Source organism: Melopsittacus undulatus, chromosome 8, assembly GCF_012275295.1.
Source record: "Melopsittacus undulatus isolate bMelUnd1 chromosome 8, bMelUnd1.mat.Z, whole genome shotgun sequence".
NCBI lineage: Eukaryota > Metazoa > Chordata > Aves > Psittaciformes > Psittaculidae > Melopsittacus > Melopsittacus undulatus.
The window spans coordinates 40,418,688-40,445,337 of record NC_047534.1 but is presented as its reverse complement, the minus strand read 5'-3'; the positions used below and the strand labels follow the sequence as shown (position 1 = coordinate 40,445,337).

At 37.4% G+C, this 26,650-nt stretch overlaps 1 protein-coding gene across 3 annotated transcripts in view; it reads right to left on the bottom strand.

The window, feature by feature from the left end:
- LNPK (lunapark, ER junction formation factor) overlaps positions 1-26,650 on the bottom strand; it is a 47,534-nt gene that overhangs the window by 8,700 nt on the left and 12,184 nt on the right. For all 3 annotated transcript variants that reach the window (XM_031052274.2, XM_005152587.3, XM_031052275.2), the window contains exons 6-12: positions 24,912-24,952; positions 16,420-16,500; positions 16,280-16,331; positions 9,269-9,487; positions 3,276-3,381; positions 2,522-2,592; positions 1,015-1,185 (exon numbers count right to left, since the gene is read on the bottom strand). In XM_031052274.2, coding sequence (XP_030908134.2) covers positions 1,015-1,185; positions 2,522-2,592; positions 3,276-3,381; positions 9,269-9,487; positions 16,280-16,331; positions 16,420-16,500; positions 24,912-24,952 — 741 coding nt within the window. The remainder of the gene's footprint in view (positions 1-1,014; positions 1,186-2,521; positions 2,593-3,275; positions 3,382-9,268; positions 9,488-16,279; positions 16,332-16,419; positions 16,501-24,911; positions 24,953-26,650) is intronic.

The window sequence follows — 26,650 nt, the reverse complement described above, 5'->3', positions numbered from 1 at the left end:
AGTTAGATATGACTTCCCTACCAGTCTCATGCAGCCTTCTCACGCCACAAACTGAAGGGCAATGCTATTTTGTACTCCCTGTTAAAGGTAATCAAGCAGAAACAGTCTTTCTGTTACACTCCTGACAGTTTCCCAAAGTTCGTGTTCTCCTAGCCTGAATCTCAGGGCTGTACACTATTCAATAACTTCCCCCTATGATTCCTGTTTAAACTAATGGAAAATACCATCAAATTCTCAACAGCATACCTAACTGGAGCTTCTCTGGTTGGAAATTATAATTCTTAGACTCTTTTAAAACGCACTGCATCTTCCTGTTGGCTGTACACCAGATGCCTACTGTATCTGCAGACTATAAAACATTTCAAAAGGAACTATGTTAAACTAAAATTGACAATTTGTCTTTGAACTCCCCGAAATTAAACAAGGCAGTTTTACTAGACTTTCCTGCCCTGAGGAAAACAGCAAAAGGAACAAAGGCAGAAATTCCAACACACCTCAATCAAATGACCTGCTGAACACAGTGAAAGTTAACCACTTTGGTACATATTTCCTTCTTAACTATTTCTGTAATCTACAGTGTTACTTTCTATCTGTTCATCAGTAACATTAGACAGAAAAGAATTGTTATGCCATGATTTGCTTGAGAGATATTGCCTAACATGAAGAAATTTTAGGCTACAGGAGAGAAGACAATATTATCAACAAGCTAAGCTAGAAGGACCAAGAATTAAAAAAAAAAAAAATACAAACTGCGCCCACTACAAAGTTAGACCAAATGAAGGGACCAACAATCGTTTGGCCAACTGCCCGACCCAAAGTTAAAACATGCCATTAAGGTCATTGTCCAAATATCTCAAACATTGACAGGCATAGGGCATTGACAAACTCACTAGGAGGCCTGTTCAAGTGCTTGAGTTCTTCAGTTAGTTTTACAAAAAAGGTCATATAAACCAAGAGCTAGATGACCGGGAGGATTTCATTAGACTTAGAAAAATTCAAGAGATTAGCATATACCTTCTGTCTGTTGAGTCTCCTGGGGCTTTCTCTCTCTAGGTTCTAGAGGCCCAGTTTCAGATTGTGATTCTGTAGACTGCTTTCTTTCAAAACTGAAGTCTGGAAGTCGTGGAGCCTGAGGTCTAGTTTTCCTTGCAGGATTCAGGAAAAAGCAGTAGGCACACCTAAATGCTACACAAAAGCATACACAAAGAGTAGCATCACTAATTAATTTCACCTTTCACCTTCATTCCTATACTATATTCTAACTGAAATACTTAAGAGAATTAAATGAGTTACTATCAACACCTGAGAGTACCTCCATCAAATTTACATAAGCAGGTATCATTGTCAACTTCAGCATATATTTGCTTCTTGAAAACCTGTTTGCTTTCAACCCTTCTGCACTGAGTACTGCACACCACTGTGAAAGATTTGGTCACAATGAACACAATTCAGTACCGCCAGATGTTCCTACATAGTGCTCTTTTCTACAAAAGAATTAAGTTCTCTTCATTTTCTCTTAAGTTTTCTTTCTCTTAAATCTTAAGTTTTCTACAAAAGAATTAATTTCTACAAAAGAATTAAGATGACTTCCCCCACACCCTCAGATTCCACTTTCCTCACCCCTTGAATAAATAGATGCTATGGATCTTGCAAGGCATGTCTCTCTGATTTTTGAGGAGCATTCTGCTCAAATGATGCTTAATTAAGAACAGACAGTTTTATCCTGGAGAAGTACTGGATGCCACTTAATCGTTAAAACGCGTATTTCCTCCTTTCCCCCACGAGACAAGAAGGGAAAGCGGCAATTTCTTGCACAGTTGAATTGTGAACTCACTTGAAGTTAAGAGGACAAACAGGCTACATTTCTTTGGTTCCATAGGAAATGTTTATCTTTTTCTTACAATGCTGTATATTTACTCACAATATTCAGCAAAACTAAATGTTTATTAAGTAAAAAAAGAGGGAATTTACCTAAGTTTCCCTCATTTCTTAAGCATCAGGCTCACACTTGTGATGGAAAGGAAGCAAAATAAAACATCTGTGTTCAATAAAGAGCTGTGTTTGTCTTAAGTTATTGTCAGCCATAAATTCACATATAGCCCCCTAGGGCTTGTTCCTATTCCTTTTCCGATACCTCCCCAACATCTTCTTGCCAAAGCAAAATATTGTTTAAGTTCTGGTAAAAGAGGCATACTTTAATGTCATATAGTTTCTCAATATAAAACCCTTCTGAGAACCATTCATAGCCAGTAGCAATTCTCAGGGATGTATGGGAAGAGGCTTATTTCTACTGAATACTTTTCCACACATAAAATCCTTGGCCTGAAGGCTGCGATAAAGTACTCCTTTAAGTCTTGAAGTGAATCTTAAGGTACAGAGTAATAAGTTAGCATAAAACTGTTCCCATATGAAGTGGCATTTCAGTGTCAGTTAAGTACTTAACTGCAACTAGAATGAAGTATGATGCATGTTAGTTATGAAACATAAGCCAACTAATAGTCTACCATAGATCAGCTCTTACCTATGTATTCAAACTCCTCCTTCAATGCCATACCATTGTGAGAAAAACACTGCTGACATATAAGGGCGTACCTAGAAAACATGAATAATATATAATTACGTACCTTTAAGTAATAATACACTGAAGTGAGACGTATTTCACATTTGATACTAAGAGCTTTGATATTTACTCTTAAAAGCTAATTTCCACAGTGAAATTATTATCCTTTAAAGCAAACAATCTGTATATTAAATTAGTTTTTTTAAGTTTGTTTATGAACAGTGAAATATTCTTAGCTGCAACCTAAATCTCATGGCTCAACATATTAAATGTAATTGTCAGAAAATAATATCCAAATTTATATTTCATTAGAATACAGTCAATGTGAAAAGTGACTACTGTTAACACAGAAGTTACAGTATGTTTGGACAACTCTGAAGGCAATCTGAAATAATTTATAATGGCAATTAATCTGAAGTTCTAAGACAATCAAAGTTATTTCTTAGTTCAAAACAGAATTCATTCACCCACATGAGCAGAGGTTTTTCTTTCTGTATTACATGACTAATACCAACCAAAGCAGAGGTTAATTTTGTCAAAATGTTACCATTTTTCCTACAAAGAGATCTCAGGTGAAGCACTGAGAAAGGGCCATTTCATTACAAAAGTTTCGGACAAATTCATTTGCAATTCTTTAACCTTGACACATGTGGCTTAAAGTTATGGGGTTTTGTATTTCTTGAGTATTTAGATCTTTCCTTTAGCAACATTTTACCTGTTCTGAGGACCATCGCCAACCAAATATTCAATAACTCTATCCACAACTCCTCTTTCTCGAGGAAGAATAGGTCTTGCTAAAGGAGGTCCTGGAGGGTGAAGACCTAGGAGGACACAAACTGTGTCAAAATTTTCAACTGTACTATTACATGAACTATGGCACTTCACTGTGCATGCTAGTGTAATAAAACAATTGCACCTACTTAATATACACGGACATATTTCTTATTCCACTAAGAAAGCTATAAGTTTTTTAAACCCACAATAGTTGAAAGGTTCTCTTCGCCCTTAGCTTATTTACTTTTACACCTTGCATATGTAATTACATTTGTAATTTCTAAAGAACTTAAGGCATCAACAGTATTTAATAATTACTCATGAATAGAGGCTTCTTAAGCAAAACTCCTTCTTTGAATTTTCTTCATATACTCTCAACTCTGCATATTCAACACTTCAAATTCACAGCTACAAATCTGTTAAGACCAACTGCAACAGTAGAAGAACTAAAGATGTTACCAGTGAAGCACCCACTGGTTTCTGTGTAGCTACTACACTACATAAGCATGCCCTCCGTGCGCATTCAGTCTACACATTAAACTTGTCCAGCCATTTGCTATTTTGGTAATCCTATGTTTAATGGAAAGCTTGATGCTTTCAGATTTATGCTTAATCAAAGAAGGCAGAAGGTCACTATTCAGATACCATTTTTCATATCCCATGTGTTTAACAAACTAGTATCAAAATAAAACTTCACCAAGAGGTAACAGTAGTTGGTACTACCTTTTCCACCTGTTTACATATGGCTGCTAAAATAGACCAGTGGCCCAAACCTGTCTTTCCAAGAAGTTTTAAAACACCTGGCTTATACAAGACCTCTGCAAGATACCAATTTCCATTTATGTAGCTCTGAGTTCTTATGCCTACCTTTCTTTTCAGCCTTAAAACAGATTATATGCATAATGAGCAAAACATGATTTGGTAAGACCTGAATTGTCCAGATGTGACCATTAAAACAACTGAAGCTTCTTCTCAAGGCCACACTCTTGGAACAGGACATATTTTACACAAGCACAGAAGGTATTAAGTTACAGTACTTAGAACAAACAGACTCCATAGTTGTTCTTGAACGCAAAATACTTAAGTGAGCACTGGAAGGTGGGAGGGAAAACAGAAGACTTAAAATGTCTTGCTTAAATATTCATAAGACCTTTATGGATTACATTCAAAGGCCACAAAAAATTAAAAAAAAAAAACTGTTTTAGTAGGACAACAAAAGAGTCCTTTCAAAATTCTGAAACTGGGACAAAATGGTCAGCTTCACCTGAACACAAAATTATGAAACCTGACCAGTAAGACCCAATTCAACCCAATGACAAGCTTACTTGTAACAATGCAAAAGTCCTTTTCAAGCACAAGATAGTTAAGAAGGTTAGATATAAAAAAAAAAAAATTAACTAATATTAGCAGGTTTTGTACAGAGATGAGCACATGGTAATCTTAAGGCATGCAAGAACTAAGCATGTTTCATAGAAATAAAAGTCTCAAGGCAGAAAAAGTAACCAGTGTTTTCTCAGGGAAGAGTTCTAGCTTGCAGCTATTCTCACTATAACCAGTAAAAAAGATACACAAAAGGAATGGCTTAAAAGAAAGGCTTCTAGTAACAACAGACTTGACCTTCAATTTTCTTTCAATTTGCTGTACACTTCCAGTATTTTTCTTGAGAAGACGTGTTTCACAGAATCCCCAGTGATGCCCAATAAGCAAAGAGGAAGCTAAAGGGTAGAACAAACTAAATCTACTGTCTGAAGATGCAAAAAGGATTTTTTAAAAATCCAAATAATGTACTCCCAGGAGAGTACAGTTTGTTAGCAAGTTGAACTAATTTAGAAGGACATTTAAATGAAAGATGCTAAGGAAAAAACACAGGACTTAAGCTTCTTAGAATACAGATCTAGCTTTCTTGTAGCACCTTAGCTGGGTACTGCACGAGGAAGAACACACACTGTCATAGTTTCCAACACAACTGATACTCTTTCATAAACATATACATACATAAATGCACAGAAGTAACACATACCTCAAGTAGAGTTTACACAGGCAAAGACAACACATCAAGTCTTACTACTTGATAAGCTGATCCAAGATGGTCTTTTAAGTTTAAATACCACATTAAATGTAGCTGCCAATAATTACCATCTCAAGCCTTCTACCTTTAAATCTTCACAGAATGTGCTACATTGTGGTAAACCTCAAGCTGAATGCCATGTACAGCTAACCTCCATTCTTTACTGCAAACATCAGAAACCAGAGGAATCAAACATTTTCAGCAGTGCCCTCTCAAAGTGCAACACATAGAATGAGCCTAATCTTGACATCAAGGTTGTAATATTTCTGACAGTATAGCCTTTCAAAGCAGTGCTCACCAATACCGCATAATCGACCTAAGTGGACTGTCCTAATCTTTACAAGCAGAACCATAAATCACAGAATCGCAGAATTATAGTCATAGAAACATACAATCACAGAATAGTTAGGGTTGGAAAGGACCTTAAGACCATCTAGTTCCAACCCACCTGCCATAGGCAGGGACACCTCCCACTAAACTGTGTCAACCAAGGCTCTGGCCAACCAGGCCTTGAACACTGCAGGGATGGAACATCCAGAACTTCCTTGGGCAGCCTGTGCCAGTGCCTCACCACTCTTACAGTAAAGAACTTCTTTATATCCAATCTAAATTTTCCCTGTTTAAGTTTTAACCCGTTACCCCCTTGTCCTGTCACTACAGTTTCCAAGGAAGAGTCCATCCCCAGCATCCCTATAGCCCCCCTTCAGATACTGGAAGGCTGCTATGAGGTCTCCACGCAGCCTTCTCTTCTCCAGGCTGAACAGCCCCAACTTTCTCAGCCTGTCCTCTTACGAGAGGTGCTCCAGTCCCCTTATCATCCTCCTGGCACTCCTCTGGACTTGTTCCAACAGTTCCATGTCCTTTTTATGTTGAGGACACCAGAACTGCACACAGTACTCCAAGTGAGGTCTCATGAGATCAGAGTAGAGGGGCAGGATCACCTCCTTCAACCTGCTGGTCATGATAATTTTGATGCAGCCCAGGATACAGTTGGCTTTCTGGGCTGTAAGTGCACACTGAAGCCAGCTCATGTTCATTTCCTCATTGACCAACACCTCCAAGTCCTTCTCCACAGTGCTGCTCTGAATTTCGTCTCTGCCCAACCTGTAGCTGTGCCTGGGATTGCTCTAACCCAGGTGGAGGACCTTTCTAATAAAAAAAAATTTATTAGAAAATACTGCAATTTACAACTCTTCTGTAAGCACAAATAAGTTTGATGCTCAAGACAAATGTTTTTAAAATAACCCTCATGTTCACAGACAAGAGAATTGAATTCAGGAGATGTCACAGAATGCATTCCCAAATTATTCCTGTATTCTGTCAACAATCGGGAACCCAGATTACAAAAACCCTCATAGTACCAAGGCAGAACAAATTCAGTGCAACATAAACTGGACCTAGTGGTTTATGCTATCCCAAGTATTCAGGCAAAATGCAATTCCTAAAAGCTTCGCAAGTACCCAACAGATACAATACTTCCATCAAAAAAATAACTGAATGGGCAACATCCAACATAGATGTGAAGTAAAGATTGATACACTGGCACACTGATACAATCTGTAACAAAATTACACCTAGACTGATTTTGTGAATACCTGGCTAACACTTAAATGTGTATTAAGCTCTGTATTTAAAAGACCAAATTTCTGTATGAGCTAATCATCTTAAATACATGTAAAGTTTCTTGAATTTAATAAACAATGTAAAAATTAAAGAAAGTTATCAAGAACAAAACATCATCACACACTCCCAAGAACTTCAATTACCTGCCTACTAATAACTCAAACCAACCATCTTAGTTTTCATGCTGTTATGGACACCAGTAATTAATATAAACATCAAAAGCAATCATTGTAGAAAGACTGGTCATTTCTGCAAAGCTTGGCAAACTCTCAACTACCTGCTGGTTATTAATTTTCAAACATATGGGAGCTCTGTGGTAATGCACATTAAATTGATTCTCCTCTACAAAATATAGTATAATGAAAATGAATTATTAATCTTCTCTAAAGTAGAGGTAATTAAGGCTATTTACATTTGTTGCAATCCATGCATAAACTTAGATACAATGATACTACTCCTACAGATACTGAATTGACATACTTTGCACTACAGCTACATGACTGAGATTTTATATGCCTGAAAATTTTGGGGAAATACAAGACAAAACAGGGCTTCCATATTAACTGACAATTGCAGTCACTTCCATTGCCATCTACAACAAAATAACACATTTGCTCCATATTGGGGTGGGGGGGGGAGTGTCCATATAAAGCACTATCACAAAAACTACATTAAATATTGTAACAGGCTTGGTAACTGTCCTTTCAAACTATTTCATTACTTTTTTCCCTTTCTTCCTCTAAAGCATTTCTGCACAACTAAATTTTACCCAGCTTAGTCAATGTGCCCTAATCTTCCCCTAAGAATAAAACTATTATACAGCAAATACTATTCTGTTATATAGCCAGCTTCTTAAACAAGAAGGAACATGTGATTTTAAACTCTTCAAGGAATTTTCAGTAAGCAGGTTTCAGTAAACTTGATTTGTAACCAAATGACCAATTTCCTGGTGCAAGGAGCTGATTTCTGGTACTTCAAGATAATTAAGACTTAGTAATAACTTGCCTTTAAGGTTCACTTCAGGGATAAAAACAAATTTAGCAGTTTCATAATACAGGTAAACAATTACTAACAAAAAATTAGCCTTAATGAACTCAGCAGAGAAGTGAGAGATCACAGCTTTTCAGGACAAGTTTATTCCATTACACTAAGCAATACAAACAGGCAATTGAACATTCAGCTGCCCAAGATCTTTCATTAAGAAACTGGGTGTCAACATATTTACAGTCCTACTTTAAAGCAAGGACATCCAGTTTGTAAAACTTAGGTAACTCCAAATTAAAAAAAAAGGAATACAGGACAGAAGAAAATACTCTTGATCACTGTAAAGAGCAAAGAATTACTCCACATTACAGCAGTGCTTAGAAGATTCTTGGCAAGTTGCATCCCTTGTATTTTCAAGACAGCATTTGATCTCCTTTTTTGCCTTGTGATACAACTTGCCAAACATCCTGCAACAAGCGGAAGTCCTGGCACTAACACTTACACAGCTTTACCATGCATGAGGAGAATGAAAACGCCTCCCACCAACTCGCAAATTTTGCCATCTCTCCTAGTTGATGTTTTGTTTAATAAAATACATCCCATCTCAAGACCAACCTAGAAATCAAGGATTTTTCCTTGCATTTTCAGGATACGAAAACAAATTTTACAGAGCATTAATTTCTACCAGATTTCAACCTGTTGCTAAACTTTTGACTCTTCTACCAAAGTAACAATGCATTTTAGAAGAATTCAACTACAACAGGCAACTTTTTCAATGTATCTGATACTTTACACTTTAATCTATGAGTATAGATTGCATGACTATACCTCCTAGAGTAAAAATTCAAATAAATATCAAGACACATGTTAAAAAAAAATGTGCAGGGTTTAGTGAGAAGCATGAATATATTCTGAAAGTGTTCTCCTCTGTATCTGATTTATGTAAGTGTAGAGCTCTTCTAAACGAAGAACATAAAAAGGTATGGTATATTGTTGACTACAGAATACTGCAAAGTTTTATTGCCATTTAAACAAAAAAGCCATAACAGTTAAATGAGCTCAGGCAATAGGTTCCAGCATCAAAAGGTGCCAGCTGTAGAGAGTTATGGCTAATTGAATATGGAACTCCTGCTTAATCAGATAACTGCTCTCCTATTTCCAAATGAAATGCCATTTCCATACTGTCTGAAAATGGCCTATTTTATTGGTAACCAGAGAAAACAATATAAACTGTAAATAACATTAAGTGTTCTGTTTACCCATTCCAGACACTGAAGTAGCAGGGGATCCAGGGCGTCTTGGTAGAACATTTGACTGCAAGGGTGGCACAACAGTTCTTTCCGAGGGTCCACTCAGAGGTAACGTGTCTCTCTGCAGATTAGGAGATGCCGGAACCAATGATTTCGGAGAGCCTTCTTTAGGACTTGTAGGCGAGGGTGTAGAAGCATTCCTCTGAGCTGTGGTCCTCTGACGTATTTCTTACAAGAATATGTGCACACAGAATTTAGTATCTAGCATTATAAGAGATTAGCAAATGCACACAAATATCATTATTCCAGCCAGCAAATTTGAGTCAAACAAAACCAGAAAGTCCTATAACTAAAGATCACAATCTGCCTGACTGAGCATATCATAGAAATAACCCACACACAGAACACTATATTTAAAAAACAATAATAATTAACCTTTACATATTAAGGGCAACATTCTTCTAGAAGAAAATTAGCAGATAACTAGCCTACAATTTTGCTCTCTAAGGCAGAATGCTGAAGATCAGAAAACAGCTAGGGTCAAGCTACAGTGTACAGACAGAACCGACCACTGTTCATGACTTAAACATGCTTCCAAGTACTTAGCTTTCCACGGGACCAAAAACTATCCACTCATGTCTCAAATATCCATGCTAAGTGCCCAGAGTTACTAAAGTAATTTCATATTGGGTAGACAGAAACAATTCTAAAGCCGAAGAAACTACAATGCTTCATTCAGATCATATTGTTTTTGTTCAGTTGCTTCAGCAATCCTATGAACAAGTTATGTGCTTAGATTGTCATGAAGCAAGAACAGGCTCCAATGGAATATGTCCCTACTTTCACCTCCTCTCATTCCACTATGAGAGTTACTATTAAACAGATATTATGAAAAATAGGTTTCTTCAGTTCTTATATGAAGCCAGAGATCTTATTAATACCAATGGGAATATAATTCCAGTAATAAACTAGGGCTTGGATATTATTCATGCAAACATGAAGTTCCATTATATTTATACAGAAGTTTGTTCCCCAAAACAAACAAGGAACAATGCTCATGAGCCGTGCTTAATGAACACCAGTCACTATCATCCCATTTAAACCTCAGGACCTCCAGGCAGCCTTTGAAATACACTATTGCAACAAACCAAACCAAAATGAAACCCTCACTTCAGGGCTGAAGACATTAACATGGTTAACAAGTGACAGCTTAGACTCTTGGTTGCATTAGCTAAGACAAAGTTGGTATCACTGGCATACTAACACAAGTTGGAAAAAAATCACCAACAACTAGTGCCACAAAATTACAACATACATAGGCTATGTTCTTGCTTACTTATCTGTATATATAAGTAGGACTAATATACACCATAAGAATGAATAAAAACACTGATATAATCAGAAGACTACAACTGTGCAGTCTTACTAAAAACCCACCTAATCCAGTTTTCTACAGAGCAGAATAAATTACTAGCCTTCCCTTGCCACACCTTCTTGTGCATGTGACTACATTGCCTCACACAACTTTATCATGCAAGTTAGATCACCCAACAGGTATAAAGATTCTGCACTTGAACTTGGTTTTAGCAAGCCCCCTCACTACTTAAACTGTTCAGAAACTGGAAAACAGGATAAAATGGTGAGGTAGTTGCAAAAATTCCATTAAGGTTTCCTTGGTGACTTGTTTCTATTTTGAAAACTGTTCATGTGTTCAAAGTTTTATTTTAATCAAGAATTAATTTATGACAAACCTCACCACTACGATTTCTTGGAGAGCTTTTTGTGAGAGACCTTACTAGTAACCTTTCAAGTCTAACTACATTACAATAATTGCATCATCCTCTCCACACCATCTGACCAACAGGCATGACTCACCTACAAACAATATAATGATTCTGCCCCACCATTTATCCAAATTTTCAAGTTTGTTATAGTTTCCACTCCTGCACCACTTTCCAAAATCAAGTTAAACGTATGCAATTTCTCAACTCCTCAGCTCCACAGGTCTTGAAAAAATGAAGTGGTAAGTACGAAGCCTAACTTCACTTGTTCCAAGATCATTTTAAATATCTGTAAAGACATTTTAATGCACTGCTAACATTTTCTTCATTCTTTTTCATTACAAAGCCTGCTTTATAACAGTTTTACATATAAAGATGTCAAAGATCATGGCGACAATTTGTACCTATGGATGTTACTTCTGCATTTTGAAGGCTGTGAAGGCTGTTTTCCTATATTATGTGGTTTAAACACATACATTTTTGTTGCTTAACAGCTCCGAGTGTTTCAATAGGTCACGAATATATTCATATTTACTCCAAGTATTTATTACACTATTCTGAAGCAATTTCCATGCCACCTGCAAGAGTATTGCCCATTTGGCCTGTTCTTTCTGAAGGGTCATTTTTAGCAAGCCTCTCTCAGCAAGGCTTTCAATTTTTAAAAAGTTACTGCTACTTTAATGACTCTTTCCCCATATTTTTGCTCCTACAATGATGTTGAACCCAAGTGCTCTATAGTCAGTATTGGAGAGCTGTGCTTCAGTAGTTTTAGCCGCATCACAGAAGTAAGAACGCAACACTTACTGTTAGTTTCCACAAAATGGCATCAATTTATGCATGCACAAAGCTCAGACACACACTCAGAAATCCATTAGTTCATTTAGCTTTCACTCTGTTTTATTTCATACTTAAGAGAACTTGCCAACACTCTGTTGCTCCCCAAATAAAATAAGTTACCAGAAGAACTTAAAGGAAAATGAGAAATGCTCTCCATGATGAGACCAATAGCCCATCCATCCCAGCACTGCATCTCTTACACTGGTTGTAGATGTTAGAATCATAGAATAGTTAGGGTTGGAAAGGACCTTAAGATCATCTAGTTCCAACCCCCTGCCATAGGCAGGGACACCTCCCACTAAACCATGTCACCCAAGGCTCTGGCCAACCAGGCCTTGAACACCGCCAGGGATGGAGCATTCACAGCTTCCTTGCGCAACCCATTCCAGTGCCTCACCACCATAACAGTAAAGAACTTCTTCCTTATATTCAATCTAAACTTCCCTGTTTAAGTCTGAACCCGTTACCCCTTGTCCTATTCACTACAGTCCCTAATAAATAGTCCTTCCCTCCCCAGCATCCCTATAGCCCCCTTTCTGATACTGGAAGGCTGCTATGAGGTCTCCACGCAGCCTTCTCTTCTCCAGGCTGAACAGCCCCAACTTTCTCAGCCTGTCCTCTTACGAGAGGTGCTCCAGTCCCCTGATCATTCTCCTGGCCCTCCTCTGGACTTGCTCCAACAGTTCCATGTCCTTTTTATGTTGAGGACACCAGAACTACACACAATACTCCAAGTGAGGTCTCATGAGAGCAGAGTAGAGGGGCACGATCACCTCCTTTGACCTGCTGGTCACGTTCCTTTTGATGCAGCCCAGGATATGGTTGGCTTTCTGGGCTGCGAGCACACACTGAAGCCGGCTCAGGTTCATTTTCTCATCAACCAACACCTCCAAGTCCTTCTCCGTAGGGCTGCTCTGAATCTCTTCTCTACCCAACCTGTAGCTGTGCCTGGGATTGCTCTGACCCAGGTGTAGGACCTTGCACTTGGCATGGTTAAACTTCATGAGGGTGGCATCAGCCCACCTCACAAGCGTGTCACGGTCCCTCTGGATGGCATTCCTTCCCTCTAGTGTATCAACCGAACCACACAGCTTGGTGTCATCGGCAAACTTGCTGAGAGCGTACTCCATCCCACTGTCAATGTTATTTACTGGTACCACACAAACCTGAATTATTTCTGTTGTCTACATCTCTGATAACATTCCCAGGATCTGCAAATGCATTTTCCAGGACATCAGAGAGTACAGCATTGTGTAATCATTTTTAGTATCAAATATGAACCCTGTTGCCCACCAATTCCTCTCATTCCTTTAAACCTGCTTTCTGCTTTGACAATATCAGCCCTAATATTCTTCTGCAATAAATGCGTATGATCTATATACTTCTCAAATTGCCATATGTTGAGATGCAACATATTAATAGTGCGCCTGTTGCAAAGTTCCAGATTTCCATAACTCAAATTCTACAAGTTGGCCGAGTAACCTGTCCATTGGGTCTCAATGCCAACAAAACATAGTTACTGCTGATGTAGTTTTAATGAAGTTTTACAATTTTCCAAGGTTTATTTCTTCTTTTAATGATTTTTTTGAGCATCCACAAACCAAGTGTATGAAGACAAATCAAAACATAACTTTCATGCTTCAAGCACACTGGAGTCCAAATTCTGCAGTTACTGGCACTGAATAATACAGGCACATAAGCAAATACATTACTTAACAGAGCTACTACTCACAACTGATGATCCAGTATGATCTTTTAAAGAATATTAAGAAATTGCCAGTGATGAGAAGGCTGTGTTTTTCATGTTTACAAGCATAACTATTTTATTCCTCCCTCACTTCAGAACTCCTTGATTTTTGTAGACATGAATACATCATTTTTAAAGAGCTAAAGCACACTGCAGGCCAATATATAGTTCACATAATTTGTTGGCTTTAGGGGCAAAGACCAACCACACATTTTATTTCTTCCTCATGCCTGTACCTATCCCACACATTGCAACCATCTCTTACTGCATAAAATTCTAGTCATGGGGCTATCTCATTTACAATACAGACCTGCTAACAGTTATATTAGCACAATGAAGCAAGCGGTAATAACACAGTATTCTCAATGTTTAGTCCACGGCAAATATACTTACCCTGATTTTTTTTCATACAGCTGGAGTACTGCATAAGTATATGCTTATTAACTCTACCCCTCAAAACATTTCTGAATAGATAAAATTTTAAGTTTTCAAACTCCTTTCCTTCTGGATTTCCAGGTGCTTTCTTACACCAAACTCCAGGTTCACCTGAATTATCTGTTAAAACCACAATCATTTAAGTGCATGTCAAAACCACAAACACTGCAAGAGCAGCTAAATACATACAAAAATTAGGGCACCAACAGTTGTTTTTCTGAGAATTAACTATTAGGTAATGCTGATTAAATCTTTGTATAAGGAGTAGGACGCACAAGTTTCCATTCCAACTGGTAAGTCAAAAACATATCAACTAACCTTTCAACAGCTGCCTCCTACCTAACACTGTCCAATCTGATTACACATTGGTCATTGTTTACCCTCTTTTCAAAAATATTCAATTACAGAGCTCAAGATAATGAGTTCTGCTGCCTGGCCAGTCTGTGTCCGAAGTGAACAAAGAGAAGAGAATCTTTAATGTTAACTTTTTAACTGATAGTTTCGTATTCCAGATTACTATAATTCTGCCATATATTGCATACAACAAACTTTATCACATCCACACTGAGGTGTCATCTACTTACAATAAGTTATCTACTGCACAGAACAGAAGCAAATATTCATTTTGGGTAGATATATAATGTGAGCAGCAATAAGGTAGTAGGTTTTTGGTAGCTAAAAAATTAAATAATTACTGCGCATACCAGGAACAGGTTATTTACAAGTCTCCACAAGCCAAACACAGCAAATCCCTCCTGAACTACAATGTATCTACAAAACACAACAGTCTGAATATCCTCTTTTAGATGAACAAAAAGTAGCACCAATTCTCAAATCAAAATGTTTTCAGGAACAGATCAAGGGGAAAAGAAATTAGTTGTGCCATACATAAACAAAATTTTCTAGAATCATAGAAGCAGCAATGATTTTTAAGGTGCCATCATATTAAGGGGTTCCCTTAACATGACATGTCCCTTCCAACCCAAACCATTCTATGATTCGTTGTTATGATTTAGGTTGGGAAATACCCTTAAGATCACTGAATCCATCCGTAAGTCATGATAACTTACAAAATTTATTTTCCAAAGTCTTCTCCAAGGCTAAACTGAATTTTTATTCAGGATAAAATAAATCACTTTGTTTAATGTGGATGTACCTGAAAGAGTCAAGTAATGTTTGAATCAGAAGTGTACTTTACATTCTTAGATGTGTCCCAACTTAAGAGGTCTCTGGTTCGTACCTCAACAGAGTCTCAGAGAACAGCACTTACATTCCTCTCAAATGAAACTGAACTGAAAGATGCCCTCCACCAGGTCCATGAGACCAGTTTACAGCTAGCCCTAAATAAAAGCCCTTAAACATACATAGCATGGGCAAACCCCTCAGCAACAACTGTTTCACTTTACAAATCTACTTCTATTACACACTTACTAATGCAGACCCCAGTCTATAGTGGTCAGCTCTCAGAAATACTTCTCTCTCAAAACCTCTCCCTCACAGCCCTTCTATTACCACTCAAGTCAAAATCAACACAACACACCATATACTGGGTCCAACTAACCTGCTTTTGCACTGTTCAGAACCCTGGAGCAAAAGCACATGTATTATGCTTTGTAAACCCAAGCATACACAAGACTAGTTAACTAGTTAATACAGACTGCACAACTAACTTACCACCATTGCTACTTACACAGCTTGGTCAGACAGGAAGACAACCACCATGTAACTTACTAGGGGTTTCAAAAATTATGGTGATATCTTTTCAATACCAGGATGACTAAACGAAACTATTTCTGTGCTAGCTTTGTGGAATCTCTCCATCCACCACATATAAGTAGTTTAAGCACTGCATTAGGACACGTCTAACTAGCCAGATACAGAAATAGAAACAGAATTGAAAAATTAAGCCAATGAACAGATTTGCAAGCAGCTTAGTATGCTAGAAAACTTGCTAGCATGCCACAGGAAGTTAGTTTTCTCTCTGATTTAGCACCAAACAGCATTAAACATCCTGCTGACCAGAAGAGCACTGGCCTTTAGCAATAGATCCCTTATCTGAAAAATACAGAACAGTAATGGCATAGACTAATAAAAAGTCTATTAACCCTAAATAAAGGTCAATCGATCTACAAATGTTATCACGGAGAGACTTCTAGAGGGAAAATTGCTATGAAAGATGAGTATCTATGCTAAAGAGCACCCGTTTTACAGGGCTATTACCTTGTCCAGGTCTTGAGGTTGCAGACGTTCCTGCAGATGGTAGTTCAGCCTCCTGCCAATTAATTACAAATAACATTATTTGAATGTTCAGCTCCATAATATCTTTCATATTAAATCAGTATTAATATCAAGATTCTTACCTTTGCACTTGAATCTGGATCAAACCTTTCAAGAATTAATTTAGCAGTCTTGTATGTTTCCTTCTCCATTACTTCCTCAAGCTGGAAACAAAAGGTTCCACACATCAACACAGAATTCTTCAAAGTATTTTATTCTCCCTATCCTCCCATTTACAAACAAGTTATTAATGTTACCAACAGATGAAGCTCAGTCCAATGAACCAGTAGCATGTTCAAATACCTACAGATTTGCAGTATTCAATGGAAATGAAATTTTGCTTTCAAAAATAGTTTCTAAACTCTAATGGGCTACTTCTACTTAACAGCTTTATTGCAAGGAAACACCAAATATTGCTAATTGTTTACATATAATGAGGAGAATAATTACATGCACCAACTTCAATAATGGAATGTGCAAAAATCTATCAGCCATCATTATTGGAAGTTATTAGACATGACAAGCGAATGACAGGCAATTCTTTAGATTTATTTCCTCATAGCACTTAATGCTATTAATTTAAGGAAGGTCGTTAGCCAAGTGCTTTACAGAATAAAGTCTCTGTGCCAATTAACTGCTGTCAGCATCGATTTTAGATTATTTATTAGCAGAAGCAATTAGCTTGCTGCAAACACTGTGAAAACTCACTAACTAGAGAACAGACATGGAATTTGCTCAAATGACTTTAAAGACTGGATCTCCATCTTTACAGCAATTCCAATGCTTTTCAGAAAAAAAGAACATGTTAAGAATTTAAATAAAAAATTTACTGAGAACTATGCATACTTTAGGGGGTGTAATTAAAGCACTTCATTATTACAGCATTTTATTTACAATGCACTCAAGTGGCTTTATAGTTAATACATGGGCTTAATTAAAAAAGTAATCACTAGTAAAGTATCATTTTAGTGGTTAACAGCCAAGATCAGAAGCAGCTTAACTTTAAAATGGAGATAGCTCAATTTATGACAAATAGCTAATAGGTATAGAAATTATAATGCATTTTACAGTATCTTAAGCAGACCTTTTCTCCTAGATATACCAACTAGTGGCCATGTTCAGCTAAAAATGGGGGGGTTGTTTGTTCTCAAGTTTGCTGTTGACAGAAACTGCAAAACTGAAAAGGTCAGTGGTCAAAAAATTAAGTTCTCGCAAACTCATCTATCATTGCTAAAATAACAAATAGTGCAGGTTAACATGACTTTTATGCCATTATTTAGTTAGTGAGAAATTAACATTCCAGGCATTCTGTGTATACAGATTTTGTAGGGGCATTTATCTTTAGACAGACCTCAGAATTTCAAATAGACCTCAGAAAATAAATAAAATTCACCCAATTTAATGGATACATAGTATCAATTTAACACTCACTCTTACACACTGTACCAAACATTTAAGGCAAGGAATACTATCCACGCTGTTAATTACTACTGAAACAAAAGGAAGTGAGAAAAGGGAAGTAAAAATCAATTTCCTGAACTCGTATTTCAGCAGGACTTTGTAGTTGACCCACTAACTTGGTAAAACAAACATTACACACTGCAACATCAGAATTAATGGTCTAATAGGAAAAATAAAGTATTTATTGATTATAAAAGTAAAAACCATAAGGAAGAACTTTATACGAAGGGGTAAGGTTAGTGAGGTGAAGCTGCAAACTGGGGAAGTGTGAAGAGTCAGTGTCAGTATTTGCCCCCAAATCAAAACAAAAAACTGAGCCATGCATGCAGCTGTCTTTATAGCCACACAGGAAAATGAGAAATAGCCTCTGCAGGACAGTGACCTTTAGGAAGGGAAAAACAGAATGCTCCACCATTACTTGACACTTCCCTTATCTTATGCACTTCTTGCCATATGAGTATTAAACAGGACAGTAGTTCTTTGCAGATATTCAGGTTTTCAAAAACAGTAATACTATATTCAAATGGAAAAAAAACCTAGTTATTCTTCGCATTATGTATTTATTGGATAATTCAACAAGTTACTCTTCATATTTTGAAATTCACATATAGCTTCATAGTTCTACCAAAGCTGAAGCTGAACAAGAATTCAGTTTCACAACTGACTCTTTACAAGTTCCTTGAAAATGTATAGAAATTGTCAAGACTGCTATACGCACCCTCACAGCTCTTAGGGTTTCACTTCTAGGATACATTTTTCTAAAATTAAATCTGGCTAACAATACAAAATAAGGAATCAAAAAGGTCAAACTTTATTCACTCTTTGAGTAAATGAATATAATAACTAGAAATAACAAAGACCTGTGTAAAATTTAGATACTATCTCCATACTTGCATAGCAGAAGAAAGTGGCTTGTGCACTTGCCATGGCAATCTCCTTTATAAATGCAAATCAACATACTGACTTCTGGATTACCATCCTGAAGCATAACCTTGGAAAAGTTAACCTAGTACTGAACACTGGCTCACTAACACAAGTGCTCAACACCTCCTGCTCCTACTCTATAATACACACTTCTGAGATCTACTTTCTTCCAAGGGCTAATTCATAGTTTATTATTATCAAACATAAACACTGAGTAATCAAGATCACAAGCGAAATGTCTATGAAACTTAATACCAGCGTATTCAGGGATTTTTCAAACTTACTTCATGGAATTAACCTTAATAAAAGAATGATGGTCATGCACCACATTCTCTCCTATGAATAAACATGGATGGCCTCTTTTCTAACTGGCAACCAAACAGAATTCCTGTGGCAACAATATCAGTTGCGTATACTCAAGAGTAATATGAGTAATGTACCTTAAGCTTCTTGTAAATGTGATTCAGCCACTGGAAGCCTTAAGTACTGGCACGGTGCAAGCTACTTATTTGCCACACTACCACATAAGTTCTTAGATTGAATTACTTGGTGTGTCAAGCCTGACTATGGCAAGTTATTTATGTTCACAGAAAGCCATAGAACTCATTTCAGCTTACCATGTGTAAAATATGCCAGTACACATAGTAAATTTCCTTAAAATATGAAATAAATCCTTTAAGCCACAATAATCAAGTATACTCTGCAATACCCATGCAAACAGTAAAACAACCAAACTAACTGACCACACCATCCAAGTCTTGGAAGGCAGACACAGGGACTGTGAGAATGAAGACTTTGGGTCCACTGTACTAGAGGATATGGTTCAAGACCATCGTAAGAACCTGAATGTACACAAGTCCATGGGACCTGATGAAATCCATCCACGGGTCCTGAAGGAGCTGGCGAATGAAGTTGCTAAGCCACTGGCCATCATATCTGAAAAATCATAGCAGTCGAGTGAAGCTCCCCGTGACTGGATAAAGGGTGATATAACCCCCATTTTCAAGAAGGGGAAAATGGATGCCCCGGGGAATTACAGACCAGTCAGTCTCACCTCTGTGCCTGGCAAAATCTGGGAGCAGATTCTCTTGGAAGGCATGCTAAGGCACATGAAAAACAACAAGGTGCTTGGTGACAGCCAGCATGGCTTTACTAGGGGAAAATCCTGCCTGACCAATTTGGCGGCCTTCTATGACGGGGCTACAAAAGTGATGGACAGGAGTGGAGCAGCTGACGTCATCTATCTGGACTTGTGCAAAGCGTTCGACACTGTCCCACATGACATTCTTGTCTCTAAATTGGAGAGACATCAATTTGATAGGTGGACCACTCGGTGGATAAAGAACTGGCTGGATGGTCGCACTCAAAGAGTTGTGATCAACGGTTCAATGTCCGGCTGGAGACCAGTAATGAGTGGTGTTCCTCAGGGATCAGTGTTGGGATAGGACTTGTGCAACATCTTTGTCGCTGACATGGACAGTGGGATTGAGTGCACCCTCAGCAAGTTTGCCGATGACACCAAGCTGTGTGGTTCGGTTGATACACTAGAGGGAAGGAATGCCATCCAGAGGGACCGTGACACGCTTGTGAGGTGGGCTGATGCCACCCTCATGAAGTTTAACCATGCCAAGTGCAAGGTCCTACACCTGGGTCAGAGCAATCCCAGGCACAGCTACAGGTTGGGTAGAGAAGAGATTCAGAGCAGCCCTACGGAGAAGGACTTGGAGGTGTTGGTCGATGAGAAAATGAACCTGAGCCAGCTTCAGTGTGCACTCGCAGCCCAGAAAGCCAACCATATCCTGGGCTGCATCAAAAGGAACGTGACCAGCAGGTCAAAGGAGGTGATCCTGCCCCTCTACTCTGATCTCATGAGACCTCACTTGGAGTACTGTGTGCAGTTCTGGTGTCCTCAACATAAAAAGGACATGGAACTGTTGGAACAAGTCCAGAGGAGGGCCAGGAGGATGATAAGGGGACTGGAGCACCTCTCGTAAGAGGACAGGCTGAGAAAGTTGGGGCTGTTCAGCCAGGAAAAGAGAAGGCTGCGTGGAGACCTCATAGCAGCCTTCCAGTATCAGAAGGGAGGCTATAGGGGTGCTGGGGATGGACTCTTCCTTGGAAACTGTAGTGACAGGACAAGGGGTAATGGGTTAAAACTTAAACAAGGGAAGTTTAGATTGGATATAAGGAAGAAATTCTTTACTGTAAGGGTAGTGAGGCACTGGAACAGGCTGCCCAAGGAAGTTGTGAATCCTCCATCCCTGGCGGTGTTCGAGGCCTGGTTGGCCAGAGCCTTGGGTGACATGGTTTAGCGGGAGGTGTCCCTGCCTATGGCAGGGGGGTTGGAACTGGATGATCTTAACGTTCTTTCCAACCCTAACTATTCTATGATTCTATGAACTGTCTTGTGACAACACCGCACGAAAGAAATACCTAACTTGATTATTCATCAATAAATATGATTTTAAACTGTATTTTGAGCTTCCAATATCACATTTGCAGTACCCTAGCATATACTGGGTAGACAAAACTGGGCTTACACAACAACCAACTCTCAGCAGAATTTTTGTCACATACTGAAGGTTTTCAAAGTATCTAGTCTTATACGCTTCGAATGCTGAAAATTTAAATTTCATGAAACAGCAGTTATTTTAAATAAGAAAACTCATATGCTGAATCTTCACCACACATGCTGTTAACCCTAAGGCAGCCTTGAAATCAGACTTCTTTTTTTTTGAAAATTAACAGAAGCAACTTTCCAAATTCTTACCTGAAATGGCTAGGAAGGCTGCTCAAGGCTAACATTACACTCAGCCTGCTATAAGGGTAGCTGAGCAAACTTCAGCAAAGCTTAATTCTAACATTAGCAAAGTAATCACTATAGTATCTTTGCAACTCTGTCCTCAGGCTAGTAATTATCCCATCTTTAGACTGCTGCTCCAGGTAAAGTCTCCACTAATTCCCCCTTGTAGCAGCTTAATAGATGTCCTGTGCCCTTGGTATAATATGCTTAACCCTCTGAACTTGTTCATCTATACATTCAGGCTTAAGGGCTGACATCCTCATGAACCAAGAACTCTAAAGCTGAAGTTACAGCTACACAACCAGAGCACATCTTACAATCAAGGAGGGAAAAAAAAAAAAAAAGTTGTATCTTGTAGTGCCTTAATTATAGCTCATGAACTTAATCCCTACCCCCAATCCATAAGGAAAAAAAGCATTCACTAGGAGAAAAATAGTGTAGAGAGTCAGTTCTGTGTAGAATTAAGTATTACACAAACTCTGCATCAAAGTAAAGTATAGACAATATTAACAAGCATTTCCAGATGGAGTATCTATATTTGCATGTGTCGGGTATTTTACCCACATGAATATCCACATGATTATGCCACCAAACAGAACTTAAGTTCTGTTCAGCAGCTCACTGCATAGCCACCAGGGTGTTTTATGTAACAGATGAGGACCTTACTCCATTACAGGAACTCTTCAGCACATAAGTAATGTCACTAGAGAAAAGGTGGACCACAAGCCTGTAAGACACAAGTAGTGTAATATTCTTTCAAAAGGGTAATTGTCTTCAATATAAGATTTCTCTAGCAATCGGGTATCTGAGCTGCAATGAAGTGAAAAGCCATAGCTGTTGTGGTAGCATGACAGTGCCTAGAAAACCATTTGCATTACAAATAAACACAAAATACATAATTTACTTATCCCAGACACTTTGAGGATCACAATGTAAGTATCTTAGTAACTAATCCTATTTGCAAACTCAGTAGCAAATCAGAATCTCCCAGGGAAAAAAAAAAATCCCTTTCCTTCTTGCTTTCCATTAATTTACTTGAAAGTTTTTGCTTTGTTTTACTAAAAAGTAGGTGCTGCTATAGGTATTCATAGCCACAGACAGTGCTAAGAAAGTTAATCCAAAATAAAAAGAAATATTATCAAAAACCAATTTTTACAGAACTTACTGAGTATTTTTATCTAAAAGATAAAGTATAATCTGACTCATTACATGCATCCGCTTTCAGGTCATTTTAACATGCTAGTTTTCACATGTTTATTTTTTATGCCTAATTGAATACCTTTAAATGATGATGAAACTCAGGAGTCAATATTCTGAGTAAAAATACTGACACTGCTGATTCAAGAGGCTGCAGTTAGTCTTCTGTTTCTGGTTCCTTCATGGGAACCAGGCACCCACAAGATTAGGAAATAACCATGGACTTTTAATTCCCCTCAGACTGAAAAACAGCTGAGTTATCGGTTATTGTACTTCCCAGAACTTTGTTTTACTAATCTTACTTAGACGTTTCTCTTTAATGTTTAAAACTTCACATGCACATATACTAATGGTAATTTGCATTTCCCAGTTTAAACTCTCCATAGTTACACTATAACTTCTATATTGTTCACTAAGTATTCATGCAGTTATTCAACATTAAACTACTGCCTGCTCTTCCACAATATGTTTAATTTTTTGCATATGCAATATACACACATCTTGTTTCAAGAGCATCAATTCCCAAAAGGAAAAAAAAAAAAAAACACACACACACAAAAACCTCTCCCCTTTATAAACCAGCTTCTTCCTGGTTTTCTTTTATTTGATGCCTTTTCTCTAAGGAAGTGCTCAGCATTACTAGTTCTTCTAGAATAAATATGAGGATTTTCATTATTATGGAAAACTAAACTGAAATGAAGGCTTCACATTTAAAATCCCAAAAGCTGACTTGTTCTCCATTATGCTTTTTCTCCTCCAAAAAAGTTCCCTCCAAAGTCATCCAATGACTACATACACCAGAAAGATTAACTAATTTCAGTTAAGCAGTTTTCATAAAGTAAAAATTAAAAATACAGTTGTCATACTCATTTATTTTGTTCTCAGAAAATGTAAACCTCTCCAACACCTTTTTTATCACTGCACTCTAAGAACACTTCCACATAACAGATTCCTTAAGAATAGTATAGGTAAATGTCAGCAAATCCTCTTAACCTGTAACCTAAATATGTCATTGTTCTTTGGTAACCATTTTTACATCTACATTTTTAAAGTAAGAAAAAAGAAAAAAGTATAAGTAAAAAATGCAGTGGAAGATCAGTGAAAACTGTTTTCCCTGTAAAGGGCATATAATATCAGACTCTTACTGACACAGTTTTGGTAGCTTTGTTGTGGGTTTTCAGTTAATTTATCTACCATGGCAAAATTTAGAAGGCATGAGGTATACGCTCTGGGAAACTCATCAACAATATAGCTTCATACTACTATTTTCGGAGCTTTGGGGGGGGATGAACGACTGTTTGGAGAAGGAGGGTGTTTGGGTTTTGATTTGTTGGGATTTTTTTGTGGTGGTGGGTTTTGCTGGGCAGGAGATGAAGCCAGCAACATAAGTAAACAGAAAACTTCCTTCTGGAATGATTAAGTGGAGAAGAAATTTATTAAAAATAAATAATAAAAAATAAATCTGCAAAGAGTGCAAGTTATCCAAGACTTGGAATCTTTTCCATCCTAAATTTGTCTGAGATCAACTGTTGATCCAGTTAAAGCAAGTACCTGGCATACACCAGTTTTATACTGTTAACTCATCCACACAGCTCACAAAATAGATGCCATCAAGAAAACTGATAGGACTGATATATAAAATATTTTTTGGAGGAAAAAATGGAAGAAATATATAGCACAAAAATAAGATGGAGGAAGATGGGAACTATGTGGTGATGCATTTAAGATATAAACAATCCGTCACTTGAAAGACAGATTCATCTTGTCTAGATTAAAGTCCTTTTTGCCAATTATGAAGAAGACATTAAGTGACTGAATAACTGTCAAAGATATACTTGCACTCTATGTTCTTAAATAGGATTATAAGTGTTAAGTGTTGCACCAAAAGTAAAAGCAGCAGACAGCAATGAGAAGGTTAAAGCATACATTTTCATTTTCTGACAAAACGGAATCACTTTACATAGATCTAGTAACATTAAAACAATAGGGTTTAAGTTAAAATACAAGGAGACAATTTATTCTCTCATGTAAGCAGTCCTTTGTAATTTGGAGGTAAGGCAAACCTTGTGTGGTACTAGGAAATGTACGAAAACAGAGGAGTAGTAATAGTTTCCCCTCCCTCCTTCCCCTCTTCATCTATATACTACAATCAAACTCCTAACAACTAACTTTTCTTGAAGTTTTACTTACTATTTTTTTCTTTTGAGATTTTAAATCTTCCAGCGCATCATCTAAAAAGGAGGACATCATACATTAGTTTTCAAACATGAATAAGAGAAATTCAGCACATTCTAAACATTATTTCATCCCGAGCAATCAGGAAAAATTACGCACTGACCATTACCAACCCTACAACACTAGAAAACATTGCATAAAATACCTGAAGCTTTTGTGACATAAAAAGATAATTCATTTTAAACACCGAAACATTGAAAATTATAAATTACAACCCACATCACTTTACAGTTATAACTTAAATAGTCTTACATACCATTTCCTCATTAAGCAAACCTATTCTAGCCAGTGCCCTTCTTTGATACACATTAAAACTGGTACAGCAATGGACCAAATATGCTTGATCTCATGTGTCAAACTACAGGAAAAAAAAATCCAACCTTGAGGTCTAAGTATTAATATATCCAAGTACCAGATTTACTGGCTTCAATACTTCATGTAAGCCTAAAAGACACATTAGTTTCAAATGCCAGCTCAGTTCTGAGGTTCGAATCTCAACCTATTACACCTAGTTTTGTAAGAAAAGCTACCAGAGGGTTATTTTACTACTAAATATTAAGAGAGACTTTTACAACTACTAGGCACAGCACTTAATCTCTCTAAAAGGACAGGAAAGAAGAAAGGTCAAATGCACATGTGATTTTCCTTTAAGTCAATGTTGCAGCTTGGCACTCACAGAAAACTCATTGTAATTAACCATCACCTAATACAGGGGGTATCCTCTTGATAATCCACTTTCTACTACCTCCTTCACAGCAAGAAGAGTTTAACAAAAAGCCTGTACAACTTCTTCCCCTTTCCAGCTCTGCTGGACACCAGCAGTTCATTTCCTGTCAGATAAACATATTTTTACTCATTTTCCTGTTTTTTAAAAAAAAAAAAGAAAAAAAAAGATTCATAGAACTAGAAGAAAGAAAAACAAAGCCCAGCAAACTAAGTATATACAATTTTGTATCTTTATTTGTATATATTTAAGTATGCTATGCACACTCTTTGAAGTTAATTCAGGAACACTACTGTTACTCAAAATCAGGTGAACACATAATTACTTGAACTGTTCCAGAATGTAAAAATTCATTTTGATAGATTAAGACACTGTATTAAATGTATAAAATATTAAAATTGGGCACTTACATAACTGAAAGCTTATGCAATGAAAGGGTAACTACAATAACGCTGTATCAGTTAAGATAAATAGAATGTGGAAGAAGACCACATTTAGCATTAGGATGGAACACAGAAGATAGGCAATTCTAGGAATTGTGAATCTTCACATTAATAAGGTATTTTCCTCCACCAAATTTTACATTTACATCAGAACATAGCCTCTTATGTAGCTCTGCACAAGAAATGCATTGCAACATTGCGGTATCACATAGCCAGACAAATAGCACAACACCATGAGCTGTTACCAGTTACTTAAGAAACTGATACAGAAATGCCCAAAACATCTTCAAGCTTATCCACCCACAAAGTAATGCAATCAGTTTAAAGTGTGGGCTTTTGTTTCTGATCACTTTATATCCCGTGTTCCAAAAGAACCTCATGGAACACCTGCCCCTTCAGACACAGCTAAACAGAAATTACTGCAAAGTACACTCAAAAAAAAACCCAATATAGAATCATAGAATACTAGGGTTGGAAAAGACCTTAAGATCATCTAGTTCCAACCCACCTGCCACAGGCAGGAACAC